Source organism: Haemaphysalis longicornis, unplaced genomic scaffold, assembly GCF_048455015.1.
Source record: "Haemaphysalis longicornis isolate Haplotype H1 unplaced genomic scaffold, Haemaphysalis longicornis Haplotype H1 scaffold_7, whole genome shotgun sequence".
Lineage (NCBI taxonomy): Eukaryota > Metazoa > Arthropoda > Arachnida > Ixodida > Ixodidae > Haemaphysalis > Haemaphysalis longicornis.
Window position 1 is genome coordinate 146002200 of NW_027526422.1, and position 16943 is coordinate 146019142.

The window sequence follows — 16943 nt, forward strand, 5'->3', positions numbered from 1 at the left end:
ATGGTGGCACGTTGTACGTGCCACAATTGTCGTGACGACGTCTGTTTTGCGTTGCTGCCTCCTTCAGTGCATTCGAAAACAAGAGGTGGAGAACCACTGATGTTGGGTGCGGGCGCGGGAAGAACAAATCATTTTCCGCCTCGCGTCGCAGGCAGAACGCGGGCTGGTTGTCCGAGTACTGCTCAATCCGTGCGATAGGTATATGCGTAACGAACGCTTAATTATCCCTGGGAGGTGAAAAGATAAAATGGCCAGAACCAAGGAAGTGGGGTGTGTTTTGTGAAATAAAATGTGAGGCAGGGATATCGTACTCTGACATCTCCACTTTTGCACAGCGGCGGAGCAGGACACTTCGACTGCGGCGCACTTCGACGGATCCCAGAGCTCAATAAATAAAGATGTTTCTGCCTCTCCCGTCCGAACACTTTGCCTGCACGGTCACCCCGCTGCGCGTTTAGGGTTGCAGGCAGCGCTGCGCGCAACGCCTGGACGGGGACTCGTCGCCGAAACCCGAATACCCGGACGGCCCGGCCACCAAACGGAACGACGCAGCATAGCGCGGCCAGGCGGGCGGCCGCGTGAGGCGCAAAGAACTACCGCTTGCCTATCACGTGAGGCAGGGCATCTCCCATCAGTATTTCCTTTTTATTTTTTATGACTCGGCTTCACGATAGTCACGTGACGCTCCCTCCTAAACTTTTCTTTCCTCCATGGCCACCTTGATAAGAACGCATTGCGAAATATATGCCCAAGGTATTGGTAAATACAGATATTAGTTGCCAATTATATACCAGAAAAGCTTGAGCGTGGGTATTTTTTGAAGACAACAGTAATTGTACTGGCAATCTAGATTACGGCATTTAAGGCAATTTCAGGGTCCGCGGTGGAAATACAGCTGCCGTGGGGTTGTGGGCCCCGTAATTTTACGGTTTGTTCTGAGGCCGCAACCACTTGCAGCGTATTTTCCGCGTTTTCGCGCGTCGACATCGCCCCGCGTTGACGGCGTCGGCAAAATGCACGGCGACGTGAGCTGACGCGGGAGGAGGAGGAGGAAAAGAAAACTTTATTGAACAGGTAGATCGAGCTTAGAAGTGGGCGGGGTCCTCAGTCCAAGACTCAGTTGGTGCGGCCTGCCGTCATCGCCCTTTCAGCGAGCCAAAGCTGCTTCCTTAGGTCCCAGCTGGCAAGTTCACTCTCACACTGCTCCTATGTAGCTACGCCGATGTCTATGCTATTCGATAGATATCAGCGTCGGCGCAGGGCCAGAAAGCATCCGAAAGCACGTGACATCGTCAGGATTCCATGTCCATCTCCTGGTTTGGGGTCATTACGTTAACGCAGAAAACAATTCTTCTTTTTAATGTGCGGTAATTTGGTGCCTCGAGGCAAATTACAAGATATTTCTGTTCGAAAGGGCGCAATCCTCCGTGGCTAGCTTGGCTTTCATCGGGGAGATCGGGGGATTGGAGAGCTGTTTGCGAGTTACATACGGGAGCTCTGGCAACATAGCTTGTTGTGTTAGCATGAAGGGCTTGTCTGCAAGATCGGTGCGTAACGAACAAAGTTTATCAACGCCAGAAATCTAGCGGTGCATTCAATTTCATTCGCGGCTACCGTAGCTTGCATCGGGGGAACGATGAACCGCGATAGCTTTTCCTTGCTTAAATAAGGGAGCTTTGGTTACAACACTTGCAGTATTAGCATAATTGACCTCCCCTCCAAGATTGGTGCGGAAGAAACAAGCGTTAGCACTGCCGAAATTTGTCAAATACGACCAAAACTAATAACCCGACAATATTCGTTGGCAGCCTCTGTTAGGGTACCAAATTCTTGTGCACACGCATTGTTTTCCGGCGTGGTCGAGAGGATTGGAGCTTAGGAGCTGGTGTTCGGTTTTGAAAGTCTATGGTTCAAATCTTGGCAAAACCTCACGGATTTTTTTTAGTTTTTTTTTGCAACGAGGGTGTCATCGACTTTTTTTTTCAAGGCAAAAAAGGGCAGAGAACCTTGCCGTTTAACCGAGAAGTGACGTTTGACGGTAACCTCAGTATCAAGGCAGCCGCGAAATTTGCTTTGCTCACACTTTGAATTCATGAAGCTGCAGTCGGTAATTAACATCAAGGTGAAATCAAGTAGCAAGTAAAGTTGTGCTAATTGCGTCTTCGTTCATCATCCTATCTTATTTTGTTCAGATTTGACGGCAATGACCCCCACCCCTCTCTCCACCCCCCCCCCCCGAAAAAAATTCCCCCGCACCTCCCCGAAGGGAATCGTGCAGAAATGCGAATGCATTGGGTGCACCGATGAGTGTGTTGCGAGTAATGGCGTAATTAATGACGAGAGTGTGAACGTAATCATTTATTCATCAGCACCTGTTTGATTTATCGTTGTACCTGACGGCCACAATCACTACTTTGGGATCGCTAAAGTGCACGGTCAAAGGGTCTTTGAGAAGCATACGCGCGTCACAGTTTCGCGTAAAGACCAGATCAATGCAACTCCCGTGAATGGTAGTGGGGCACGTGTCGAAGCCGGCAGAGAGACAATGCATAGAGTGCCTGGTCTGCATGTACTCGACCAGCCACTCGCCACTCTTCTTGCGCATGTCAACGTTGAAGTCGCCAACCAAGACTATGGGGTCAGAGGGTTTGGAGCGCACGCGCACACTTTCCATAGCCGCGTCCAGCTGCGCGGCAACGGCGACTCGAGCGAGGTTGGGCGCGAGGTACACGGTCACCACAAAGACTCCGTCTCCGGTGTAGGCAAGGGTGTACAAGTCCTTGTACGGAGACGTGTCTCGAACGGGAGACGTGGCAACGGCGTGCGATATCAAGTTCCCATACACTTTAGACACGAGACTAACACCGCAGTACTCGCCGTGCTTGCCGCTTCGAGCAAACTAGTACAGCTCGCTTCAAGCGCATGCGTTCGGCATTCAGCGCGGAGAGATAACACCTGCGGGCGCACGCCGACGGAGCACGACAACCCCCGACTAAAAAATGCATTCGCATTTACGACGACGACGACGACGAAAGCAGAACTACGAGGCGCGCGCTCACGTGCGCTCGCGCTGGAGGAATGCAGGCGCACGCCGCTCGATGGACGCAAGACAACCCCCGACTAATAAATGCATTCGCATTTAAAAAACCTTACAAGGCTCGTTGGCAACGTCGCTTCTAAACGAATTCTGCACTAAGTCCCTGCCTCTCTCCGTGAGGTTCGGTGTTGAGCTGCTGTTTTGAAGGTCAAAGGTTCAATGCAATAGTGGTGGATTACAATACTTCCAGAAAACCCTTCGGTACAAAACCCTTACAAAACACATATAAAACCCCTCGCTAACTTCAGTAAAGTACGCCTGCGGAGAGTTTGAAAATAAAGTATAGCAGATATAGTTAAAATAAATGTAACTGGGATAGACATGTTCGAAGTAAAAAGCGGACATACCAGCAACATTTCAACAACGTCAGCAGAATATGTCTAAATACTGTCCCCAAATGAAGCAGCACAAACATCGAGAGTACGTCTTTAGCAAAGTTGAAAGAACGTCCGACATTAAGGTACCAGCAACGTTATCTCAACATTCAAACATTTTTATTAAAATATTGCACGTTGTACGGATGTCTAATAGAGATACTGCTGGGACATAGACGTTCGGATTTTTTTGGGGCGTCGCAGAGATGTTAGTGGTTTGCTGGGTTACAAGCGAGCAATCAGTTATGAAATCAGCTCCCAAGTTATGAAATCCGCGATCTCCAAACCCATACCCACGGTTTTTTATGCTCTAAACTTCTGTTTGGAAAGTCCGGCTCTACTGACCCAACTGCCGGAGAAATTAAGCTTCTACAGTGACCAGTTTTTAATCGGCTCATTGATCCTACATTCCAATATGTACGCTTACAATATGTTATGCCTTGTCAATTAGTCTCATTGTTCTTAACGTTGACGAAGCGCCCTTGCATGTGGTTCTTTTATGTAGCACTGCGAAAATATCGTTGCCATTTCAAACAGCACACCACCCTACGGGCTGTATCTTTAACAATCTCAGTTTCCCTGTAAACAGATTTACTTTAAATAAAGCACCATATGATTTGCAAGCCGCAAAGGTCTGCTGTCTCCAAACGATGATTCCGGCGGTGTTGTTCCAGCGGTCCTATAAACCACTGCAGACGATCCGGCGGTTCATCATCACAGGGTTCATTATCACCAGCGGTAACACTAGCGTTAATACACTCCACGATTACACCATCATTAGATCCTGCAAAACATTGATCACTGGAACAAGGGTAAGCTTTTTTCGCGTACCAGATGATGTCAGCCATTAATGTGGATTTGGAGACTGCTGCCAGAATACGCCACAAAATCTGATAGCCGTATAACTGTTAACCCATTTCAAAATTGATAAAATGTATGAGGGTATCCGGTTATTAAACGAGATCATAGTGTTTTTTTAGCTTTTTTGTCATGTGGTCGCGCACAATATAAAGTTCTCACATAAAATCAACTTTATTGGAGCAAGCGTGTGCTGCGCAATGACGTAGAAATAAACACAAGCGTCCACAATACAGTCAGGAAAGTTACGTGCATGGCCGAGCGTCGGCGAATCAAGCGCCAGGGTGTTAGCTCTGCAGGCCTTTTTCGCGAAACACACAAGAATTCTCTAGGGTAAAAATCACTAGGTGCCACCCTACACAATAAAAACATTCCCCCGCACCTCCCCGAAGGGAATCGTGCAGAAATGCGAATGCATTGGTTGCACCGATGAGTGTGTTGCGAGTAATGGCGCAATTAATGACGAGAGTGTGAACGTAATCATTTATTCATCAGCACCTGTTTGTGCTATCGTTGTACCTGACGGCCACAATAACTGCCTTGTGATCGTTAAAGTGCACGGTCAAAGGGTCTTTGAGAAGCATACGCGCGTCACAGTTTCGCGTAAAGACCAGATCAATGCAGCTCCCGTGAATGGTAGTGGGGCACGTGTCGAAGCCGGCAGAGAGACAATGCATAGAGTGCCTGGTCTGCATGTACTCGACCAGCCACTCGCCACTCTTCTTGCGCACGTCAACGTTGAAGTCGCCAACCAAGACTATGGGGTCAGAGGGTTTGGAGCGCACGCGCACACTTTCCATAGCCGCGTCCAGCTGCGCGGCAACGGCGTCTCGAGCGAGGTTGGGCGCGAGGTACACGGTCACCACAAAGACTCCGTCTCCGGTGTAGGCAAGGGTGTACGAGTCCTTGTATGGAGACGTGTCTCGAACGGGAGACGTGGCAACGGCGTGCGATATCAAGTTCCCATACACGTTAGACACGAGACTAACACCGCAGTACTCGCCGTCCTTGCCGCTTCGAGCAAACTAGTACAGCTCGCTTCAAGCGCATGCGTTCGGCATTGAGCGCGGAGAGATAACACCTGCGGGCGCACGCCGACGGAGCACGACAACCCCCGACTAAGAAATGCATTCGCATTTACGACGACGACGACGACGAAGGCAGAACTACGAGGCGCGCGCTCACGTGCGCTCGCGCTCGAGGAATGCAGGCGCACGCCGCTCGATGGACGCAAGACAACCCCCGACTAATAAATGCATTCGCATTTAAAAATATTCTCGGGTGCAGCATGCGACACAAGAAGAAAACAGCGGTCCGCAAAAAACCCGAGAGATGATAACCGCGCGCGGCCACGCGCTTGTAACAAACCGGCCATTTAAAAGCGTCTTTTATGGCAATATATAAATGTGCTCTGTCATGAGAAGTGCTGCAAATCTTTTAAATGCAACGTCAGAATTATCCTTTCGGTTTGAAGAATAAATGCGTTACCAGAAGTTACCTTATTACAAAGAGGCCAGACCTTTTTTTTGTATTTATTGCCTGTATTTGACAATTCACAACAGATTACATCTCGACATTGAAAATATGTACACATACAAGAGGTGGAGTTGCCAGCCACTACAGGGCTGACTTTGTCCATTTAAATGCCCTCATATTGATTAGTTGCTCTATTAGCGGCAGCCAATCAGGTAGTTCCTGGCGGAACTTAATAACTTCAACAAATCGCCCAATGCTCTCTTTGAAATACTCCCTTGCACATCGCGCATCAACATCATTGTACAACCTTGCTGTACGAGAGCGCCATATACTATGGAGACCCAGTGCCATCACTAAATCGTAAGGCACTCCATCCTCATTGTCTATTGCAAGGAAACGTATACCGTGAGGATCTATTTGAGTTCTCCAGAAAGCCGTAAATCTCCTTCCTGATGAGTTGAAAAAAAGTATGCCTAATTATGTGATCCCATGCAAAGTAAATGGAACACTGGTGATGCCTTGACCGAAGCAACTTAACTAAAGGTCGATGAAAATTTTTGTTCTCCTGTATATAAATGCAACCACACGCTAAGAAGGAGGAAAAGTTTACTGTAAGCAGGACCACTCATGCCTCCTATGAAGGTAATACACACTGCAGTTATTAACAACTCCTTTCCACTATTCCAATTATACGTCTTCAGTTTCCTTCTTTCAGAACTTGCAAGACGTCGTATTTAGCAATGTCATCCTCTTGCGTCTGGCCCTGTGCCGTCTTCTTAAGCCTGTTCCAGTTAAGTTGATGCTTAATGCACGTGCTTAGCTGAATGGCATTTAAGGTTCAGCATACTCGTATGTACGGGTTAATAAATATTGGTATTTCTCAAATTCGCACGCGATAACGGTGGCGAACTCAGAACACAGTAGGAGTCCCGAAGCACTCTCCCGGTGGGCTCGATCTATTGGCCGAAAAGACGTGTATGGTTGCGTTCCGCAAAGTTTGGTAGGCACTAGCGCTGAACAGGAGCTGGATGCTCTCTACCGTGAACCCAACTGAAGTCGCGGCTCTCACGATCTGTTCGGACAGCTCCCGCTGGTTTGATCGGCGAAGGTTCATAAAAGTCATGTCCATCTCTTCTGGACTTCACTTTATGGCCGTGACTCGTATTTGTTCCCACGTGTTACTGAAACGTATCCTGTACAGTTAGTATTGAAGGTGACATGTAGCTGTGACTTTAATGTCTGACATCAGACGTTCAACGTGGTGAGGTGATGGGAGCATTGAGGCATAGGTAACTGGAACAGAAGGAGAGCTGCACAGTGCTGGAACAAGGAGCGTATTTTGATAATGCAAGAAGAAACTCTGGGTACCTATCGGGGCTGAAGTTGAGTGGGTCCTGCCAGCGACGGGGGTCGGTGTGAACTTGCAGTGTAGGAGACATGACGCAGGTGCCGGCTTTGTATTTATGGCCGCCATACTCGAAGTCTTCAAGCGCCTTTCTTGTCGTGAAACTGGAAGCCAGTGAGAAGTATTATGAATGAGAAGTATGCTATACACATGCTATACTTGAAGATTGCCGATCGTAAATACCATTGATATTTTTCTACGTTAGTTATATCAACCGACTTAGACTATAGAAGCCGATTACTGGCATGGGCAGATATAAAGAAAAACGGAAACTTAGTATTGCTTTACAGGCAAGTATTAGTGCATGTTACTAAGTCTGTGGGCCCTTGAAAATTTTAAATAAACAGCTAAGTAACAAAATAAACAATACCTACGTTCGGAGGAAATATTTCCCTTCCAAATGTACCATGAAAAAAAAATCAAGAAAAACAACAGTATTTTAATGAACTCCAAATCACATTACCTTTTTGGCATTGCCTATCGGTCTGTTTGCGTGTCTGTTGGTCATCTCTGAATATAGCTTTCACGCCAAATGTAATGGGGTGTAAAACATTTGGACACAAAAGTCTTCTTATAGTGAAGACCCGCAATGATTGCGGCATGCGCTTGCGGTATTTCCTCTCACCTTTCGGCACCATTGCTAAAATATAAAGTTCCATGATTGCTTATGCAACACGTCTTTCAAGTTCCAGCGGAAAGTTGTTTCCTGCGAAAATTCATGACGGCGCATTCACTCCCACGAGTGACGAGTTCGCGCCGCCGTGTGCGCTTCCTTATTTTACGTACCGTCTCTAGCGCTACTTAACGATGTGGTTCCCACCTATCCGCTGTGGTGCACCAGTTCGGGTAGCCCTTGAGGGACGAAGGCGCTGTCGTGCGTAACGTTGGGCATAATTTCTGGCTGGCGCACACATGCGTGCCCCTTTGCAGTGGTCCGCCAGCTATTTGAGTGGCCTAATCGTAATGATGGCGTTTACGGGTCCTTATGGGTAAACATGACGCCTCGCAGCAAAAAAAAAAAAAAAATCATGAGACCGCGCATACTTTTAATTTGCACTTGGAGTGCCCCATAATGTGGTAGGTTTGCTTGTGAGTTTACCTAAATGCCATTAAGCTACCAATGCGCTAAGAAATATCAAAATTAGTCAACAGTGCCCCATGGTGATAGTTTGGTAACGTGCTGCATATGTATAGTTTGCCTTGATGCTCGGAATTTTGAAGGGCGCATAGAAGCAGCTAGTAGTCTTGTGAAGCAGAGAACATCGTACAGCACTAAACGTTGCAAGGAAGTAAATTTCGCCCGGATGCCAAGAAATCAGAGGGAGCAGCATATGTGGACATTTACGCACCAAACAAAAGAAAAATAATTTCTGGCATAAGCTTGGAATGGGATAGACTTGATTGCTAATATCGGTTATAAGAACCGCTTAAAATCTTCGGCACGCAGATAAACATTTGCGTTTTGTAACAAGCACTGCATGGAAATCAGAGCCAGCGTACGTTAAGACCGGAGGGTAGAGGCGAAGGACTTCATTGATGACTTGGTGTAGGTAAGGCAACTTCTCCACCAGCGTTTCGAAGTCAAAATCAGCCTGCACAAGGAACCAAACCACGGTCAGGTTATTTATGTATTTGTAAAGCGGTAGAACAAATGTACCAGACATTTAAGGATTGATCCTAATCACTTTGTTAGGAGATGCGACTCAGCATGACGTTCAACCTTCTGTACTTATCCGAAGAAAGTTTTCTTTAATATATGTTCAGTATAATTTTGAATAGTTAAAATAAAACTATTGCCTCTTGAGAACGCCAGGAGGGAACATGATCGAAATGGTAGTCTACTTGCCTCATAAGCGAGCGCTGCGTTGACCTCCTCGCGAACTTGGTCTTGAACTTGTTGATTACTTGCTAAGACGTAAGTGATGTAACTTAAAGCAGCCGATGTCGTCTCATAACTGCAAAGCAGAAAACGCGTGTGAAAATGACGCTCACATCTTCTTTCTTATAAAATAGCTTGTGCATCTCCTTCATGCAAAAATCAGCGGTCCAATCAGCGAAGAAAGAACCGCTGTTGTATTTAGAAAACAATCGATGTTTTCACCAGCCCCAGCTTTGCAACGGGCTAGATCTTCTTGCTCTTTACAGGCTGCGCATGAGCCCCTTGCAAGGGCAGGCAGTAATTAAAATAAACATTACTTTTCGAAGAAACTTTTCCAGCCCATTGGGCTAACTAACACTTCAACTAAGAAGGACGTGCAATGAAGAACACAGTTGTGCATGGATTGTGCAATTTTGTTATTGGCATTCATGGAAATAAAAGACAATTCTGTAGAGCTGTACGTAAAATACACTTCGGCCCGCACAGTTTCCTCCCCGAGTATACGGCACTTTAAGAATCCTCGAATCTATGGTGATTTAAGAATCCCACGTTATCCCCTTCAGTGGACAACAAAATTTCCTATAGCACGAAATATATTGTGCACATTTCTTGTCAAGTCACGCACAAAACTATTATTTCCGTTTGTAAAGTCAGGAACTGCATTTTCTGATAGCTTGTTATTAAATTGTTTCTTATCACTGTCTTTTTTCATGTCATGAACGCTTCCTGCAGCCGATACAATGCTTTCCAGACCACTTAATTCTTTGGGTTATGCCCGGAGTTACAGGACGCCATTTTCGGCATGCGCTAGCTGTGGTTGCAGGGTATCTCTTTGGATATAATTTGTTTTGGGCCTTGCCTATTGAGATTTATTTTGGAGAGCCCAACACAACCAAGGCAAGACAAGGGGGGAGGGTAAGAAAAGAAGGATGAGGATCAAAATAAAAATGGTTCACAAGTAAACAGCCTCGATTGTTGGAATTGGCGCAGCCGACAGGATTCCTCAGACGGACACTATGCACAGTACTATACATGCCACGCGGAACTTACGAGTCGAGTTTTACCCCTCGCCATGTTAAGTCGACGACGAAGTGCTATACGGCCCGCCAGAGTGCATAACAACACAACTGTGTGATTGGGTTGCTAAGAAGTTCAGTGCGACAACCGAGGACCTGATTACCCAGTCTCCTCTCATGCTCAGGGTGAAGTTGCCCGAGTTTTAGGAATACTTCATGGTTCCAACCACGAGGGCATCAGGGAAGGCGAATATGTCATCGAGTGTTTACACTGCCACCTTGGAGCTATCTTTGCAAGAGCAACAGCAGCAGACAAAGAGGCAACAATATATCATGGAGACCCTCCTTGCCGTTGTCCAAGCTCAACGAAGACAGCTCTCCGAAATGGTGAAATCGGATTTGTTTTATAGAAAGCGGTCAAGTCCTGAGGATTAGATTCCTTTCTATAAATATTGCAGCCGAGAACCCTCCGAAGCTATCGACCGAGTGGAAAACATGTGGCTGTTTTGAACGGGACTTCAATGAAGTGGTATGAGGTGTACATCTCCACGCACGCGTTTGACAGCAGAGACAGCCTCAAGCCCAGCTTTCTTGTAGCGTTCAAACAAAATTCCGAGAAAAGGTGGGACCGTTCATTTTTTATAAATACCGATCGGGAAAACCCTTGTGCTATGTTTACGAGAAAAGGCGCCTTCTGCGAATGGCTGATTCTACTGTACCAAATTTGAACTGTGCCACTGATTATTCACGGGTTGCCTAAAGATCTTCAGAAGCAGATCAAGCTTAATTCACCAAAGAAAATCTAGAAATATTTGGGGTGCTTTCAAGGGCTTGCGCATAGATCCTGCTCCGGGAATTCGGGGTATGCGACATTTCAGTGTCGAAACTGGGCAAGCGTCACAGAAGTCCGAAACATCCGAAGTGTCATCAGGTACACAACAAAATTCGTAGACTAGACATTGCGTCATAAAATTTGCGTTCGCCTGCAGTGAAAATATACCCCGGAAGCAGTTGCGTCACTTCGTAGTAGAGGATGTTCAGTCCCACCGAACGACGAGATATCTTCTGCATGAAACCCAGAAGATATGTAAGGCCCTCGTTTTAAGATCTCGATGGATCAGCGCATTGCAGCAGTTCAATTTGAACGTATTACGGTGATCCGGGCAGTTTCTTTGGAATGCTGATGCCCTTTCCCGTCCTCCTGTTAAGGCAAGCTGCAAGAATGATGAAGAATTCCATGCAATGAATGCTCTGACGTGGTAGGAAGGAACAAAAAGCTACAGTGCATACATGAACGGTTTCACATTCTACCTACAACGGTCAGAAAAGTTCTAGAGCTCTATAACAACAGTCCAGAATAAGGACGCCACGACGGTTTTTGGCGAATCTATTAAACCCATCAGGAAAAGGATCAAATCGCCGGACATAAAAAGAGATGTAGGTGAATACGTCGGCTTCTGCCACTTATGCTACATCAACAAGGCCAAATACAAACAGAAAATGGACGCTATAACATTTCCAGTCCATTCAAAACGACCATTTAAGACAGCACATGTCGATCTTGTGGAGCTGAAAAAGAAGGGGGGAGGGGGGAGACAGGACACAGTCTTTCTTACTGTGTATTGACGAATGCTCCTGGTTAGTGGCTGCAAAACCAGAAAAGGAGGACACATGTACTGCGATAGCGCCTTTGAACAGATATGTTCAAGGGTGTAAACTACGTTGTGTCTGACAAGGAACCTGCATTCAGGAGCCGAGTAGTGGCACGTTGGGCGGAAAGCAGACACGGTACCCTAAAGTTTTCGGCCTCGTACCACCCGGCGGCTAATGGCCTTGCAGAATGGGCTATAAGAGATATTGAACAGTACATCCACTTAAACCCTAGCGTTCGGGGGCTTGCAAGTGCTGTTTGGAGGCGCCGGTCACGCATTACAAGCGGTCGCACAAGTGCGCTGAGGTGCATCCCGAAGTATGCAGCCTTTGGCAAGCCGCTGTACCTACCCGCTGAGAGGCTCTTTGTTCTGCTTACAAAGCCTAAACTTAACGAAACGGAAAGGACAGTTGAAGGCGAGATTAAGTACAGGAAGGCAATGAAACGGTTCTTCGCCAGGCGTCACAAAGCGAGTGTTCCGGCTATTTCTCTAGATTATTTGGTCTTGGCGTGAAAACGATGTTCCAACCTAAGACCCAGACCTACCGGTCCCTTCTAAGTCATTAATGCCGCATCCACCAGTGGTCTTTTGAAAACCGTGTTGCACACGACGGGTAACGGGACTGTGGAAGTCGCGGCCATCAGAAACGTGCTTCTATACATTAGAGGGAGCACGAAAACAGCGCCCAGGTGAGTGTGCGAAGACAATGAACGCAGGACTAGAGGGAAGGCGAGAAAGAGAAGGTTGAGGAACAGAATTAAGATGTTCCACAAGTAAAGGGCCTGGGATCGTTACGTTCATTTTTCCTGTAACATGAGATTCACAAGCACAATTTCTTTCTCTACCGTTTTAAAGTACGCTTTACATAAGCCACACTTTCCAAACTAATGCAAGTGCCATATATGCATAAAAGACAATTCACTTAAGGCACTCACTTACTAACAGAATTCTTAACTATGTAATGACTGATAGGCTTATCGTAGCACGCACAAAACGCTGTGCTTACTGGCTCCATTTGCAAAGTAATCTTATCAGTTAGCGTTCACGGTAATAATACCTAAAATCAAATAACGACTAATTCTGTTCAAGAAACGTCAGTTCCAAACGTGAAACATCTCATTCATAACTTTTACGTACGTCATTGTGAAAAAACAACCAGCTAAGCAGTACAAACATTTGAACAAAAAATTTTAAGAGTTTTGCAGGCTCGTAAAGAAAAAGCGTAAACTATTTAGCCCGAGTTAAGATTATTTGCACATTTTTATGCATTGTAAGAAACGTCTTCTCATAAAATATGCTTCTACAGTCAAACGAAAAAAGACGAAACCAAAAATACAAAATCTTCTGATTTCTGGACTCGAAACGGCGCAGTAAAATTTAATATCGTTTTTTCGTTTTGTGTAATTATCCCCACGGCCTAACTGTGTGGGCAGGTATTTGTTGTAAGGAAGACCATTTCTGCGTTGTGAAAAGGATGAAAGAGGAGACATTGTATAAGAATGTCCAATCAACTGGAATAAAAAAATCGGACATGACACACTAGCCACTTACGCTATCAAACTACTGTGCAAATGTTTAAGTAAAATGTATGTACATTATTTACCGACTATTGTTGTAATAAACTTCAAAGAAGGTCATAGACTGAACATTTAGCATTAGTGGGGAGAAGCAATATCGTGGTACAAAGCAATGTCCGAACGCACTACAGTCTGCTACTGTTTGCACAAGGCATACGAGTTCTTTTTTGAGTAGTTAAGGGTTCAGAATTGTTTCTGAATTTGACTAGAGAAACCTGTTCCAAGTGATTTAAACGTCTTTCCTCAATTGTATTGGCACGGCAGTGTAAATGTGGTAGTAAAAATATACGGCGTCCAGCTTACCCGGATGAAAAGAGGGTAATCGCTTCAAGGAGAATTTCATCAGTGGTCAGTGCGCGTTTCCCTTGAATATCTGTACCAAATAAAAATAACAAACTAGTGAACGTAACGGTTTTATTGCTTTTCTCTTGTTTAAGCACAAAACCTTTTTTCTTCTGCTCTTAAAAAGATTTAAGAATAACCTTATGAAACAGGAAACATTATTAACGAGCTATCGTTTTATCCATCTAAGAAAACAAGACATTTATTCCGACAGCTTCGTTCACTTTGGTGGAAACGTCACGGTTCCATTCACACACAGGCTGTTCAAAATTAGGTCGACAGGTGTTTTTTTTAAATTAGGCGCTTAGCTTTACGTGAAGACCACCTCTGCAGTGATGATATGCGTCCAGGGGGACACATAATTAGGGGGTAGTTATTGATATCGGTGACCTAATTAGCTCAAATTGAATTGTTAACATGTAGTGGCTGCAGCAATCAGGTATCTTTATATTGAAAAGTTAGCCGCAATCGTGTTTCTACGCAGTTTCATTGCGAGAATTGTTCAAGCGCATCCGTACTCCGAGATATCCGACCGCGATGTTTAATTGCCGTTCGCATGATTACGCATGCTAGATAGTGACGACTGGCGAAAAGTTCCTCCCTTTTGTGCTGTGTTTCGATAGCGGTTCCGCCTACTGCAGATTGCGATAACGCCAGCCAAGACTGAAAGGGTACCAGTTATCAATTTTTCCCATGCCTCCACCCCGTTGTCAATCGAAACACCGTACACAGCAGGCACGTCACAAAAGGAAGGAGCTTTGCGCCGGTTGTCGCTGTCTAGCAAGACTCCACTCCTTCATTCGTGTTTTGTGACCTTCTTTATCTGAACTTCACTGGCATTTTGTAGCACTAGACGACATCACCAGGCTTTCGACAGACCGACTCTGACACCGCTTACCGCGGTTCATACTGCTGCATTCTCCTCAAACCTCGTGAGCAGGAACTGCATATTGCACACCTCAAAAACTGCTCCAAGCAAATTTATCATCGGGCCATGGCCAGGCTAAGCACATGTCGACGCGGTATTTGCCCGCCCATTGGCGCTGACTGCTTTTGGCCAAGTTTGCTAGTGAAGCTTTGAAAACAACATACACCAATGACTTCGCTACGCTGTTCTCGTCAAGAACATTTCCCTACCATACCTCAAAACTCCTATGTCTTATGTTGAATAATTTGAACCGCATCATTCCAGGAGTGCAACCACCATTGCTCCTTTCATCTCACGATCACAGCATCACCTTGTTTGATCGTTTATAATCATCCAGTCTTGAGCTCTGTGTGAGCAAGCTCTTCTCTTGAAGGCGTTACCGAAGTTATCGCGGTTTTCCTATCGGCGTCAACTAATCCAGGCAGGATGCATCTGTTATTTCCCACACACTTCAACGCACAATGTAAATGTTGTACTCAACCAAGCACTCTATGGCACATAATATGCGAGTGCGTCAAGAACCCAGACCTGCCAGCCCCTTTTCCTTCCTTTACCCCTGAGCAGTGGGAGATACTGCTGTCTAGCTCCCTCCCTCAAGATCAACTTCTGCTGGTCGAGAGGGCCAGTCGAGCCGCGACGGCACATGGTTACCTTAAATGAGAAACCACCCCACCTAAAAGCTCAATAAAAAACGTCTTGTCTCTCTCTCTCTCCACTCAGAGTGAGGTCATCGCTTCTCTTGAAAGCTGTACAGGGCTTCTCCGCTGGAGTGATGATGATGTTGCTTAGCGGCTTCCCCTTTGTAACGGGGTGGCGTGGCACAGCGGCCTTAGTCGCAACGCCACTGGACAAACGCCTCGCCGAAAAATACAAGAAAATAAAATAAATAAAATTATATAAACCTAAAAATAAAATACCTTTACGAATTTTTTGTGCTACTCTGACTTCTTTGTCCGCATGTCTTCCCAGATTGTTCTCTGCTCTTTTCCCGCCAACATTGTAACCTTCTTTTACAAACCGCTAAAGCTGTCCAATTCACTTTTCCGCTAACCTTAAAGCCAAGGGCCTCCGGAAGCTGGATGGCTCGCTCACTGAGGACTGGACGGATACTTTTGAACTCTGTTACAATATGTCGCATTGTTTCTGGCTCCTTTCCGCAGCCTGCGCGTAGTTCTTCCTGTACCGGCTGGCGGATAAGCGTTTTTGTCCACAAGTAACCCGCCCGGGCTTCAAAAAGCAATTCACTCCATTTGGTATTACCGAATAATTTTTCCCTTGTGATCTCCTGCTTCCCGATCCTGTAGATATCGAAGGTCTTCTTCACGTCCATCCTCTTTTTCGACGTCGTTCTCCCTGATTCTTTTGCTTCATTTCTTATTGCCTTGGTCGTTTCCCCTGCACTTCCCGGTTCCATACACTTTGTCCTGAGCCTTCTGGTTCTTTTCCTCTTCTGTGTGTCGACGCTTTTTATTTACAGATACCGTAAAACTTTGGCCGCCCATCTCTGGTCATCAACATTTCTAAGTCATTCTTCAAAACATATTTTGCTCTGTGCTTCTCTCACTTTGGAGGATGCCAATCACATGTCTCCCTGCACTGACTCATTTGTTGTTTTACGGTGTGCTCCTAATGCCAATCGACCTAGCGCCCTCTGATTTACTTCTAGCCCTGATTGAATCCCTGATTTGACACACACTACCGCGCTCGAAAAGGTGAGTGCTGGTACCATTATTCTCTTCCAGCTTCGTGTCACTACTTCATATCTGTTATCCACCCACAGTGCTCTGTGCTTCATTATAGAGGCGTTTCTTTCGCATTTCATTCTGAAATGATCCTCATGATTTTTTACATACGCCTGACCTTCGTTTATCCATATTCCCAGATATTTGTATTCCGTTGCCCACGATATTGCTGCTTGTTGAACGAATACCGATTCGTTACGGGCGTCGTCATTAAAAACCAGAACTCCCGACATTGCTGTGGTAAACTCTAACCCCAGGTCAGTGGCTTCTTCCCCTCAGATATCTGTGAGCTGTTGCAGACACTGTTTGTTATCTACTAGTAGTACTATGTCATCTGAATATATCAGCCCCGGGACACGTTGTTCCACTTCCTGTCCTTTACGGCTATAACACAGATTGAAACCTATTTTACTGTACTGCTTTCAAGCTATCTTTCTAGTCTAGCCATGTACAGCATGAACAATAATGGCGACAGAGGACAACCCTGCTTTAAAGGGACGCTGAAGTGATTTGTAAACATTGCGGGATTACTAGCGCAAATTGTAGTTCGGAGTCCGTAGGCATTGTTTCGACCACTCTGGCCGCGTTTACGCGAAT

The 16943-nt window shown here is 45.9% G+C and overlaps 1 protein-coding gene across 1 annotated transcript in view; it reads right to left on the reverse strand.

The window, feature by feature from the left end:
• Window positions 1-16943, reverse strand: part of LOC144147101 (cytochrome P450 3A6-like) — a 73236-nt gene that overhangs the window by 14006 nt on the left and 42287 nt on the right. The window contains exons 9-12 of the mRNA XM_077679161.1: window positions 13638-13707; window positions 9057-9165; window positions 8711-8802; window positions 7174-7314 (exon numbers count right to left, since the gene is read on the reverse strand). Of these exons, the coding sequence (XP_077535287.1) occupies window positions 7174-7314; window positions 8711-8802; window positions 9057-9165; window positions 13638-13707 (412 nt within the window). The remainder of the gene's footprint in view (window positions 1-7173; window positions 7315-8710; window positions 8803-9056; window positions 9166-13637; window positions 13708-16943) is intronic.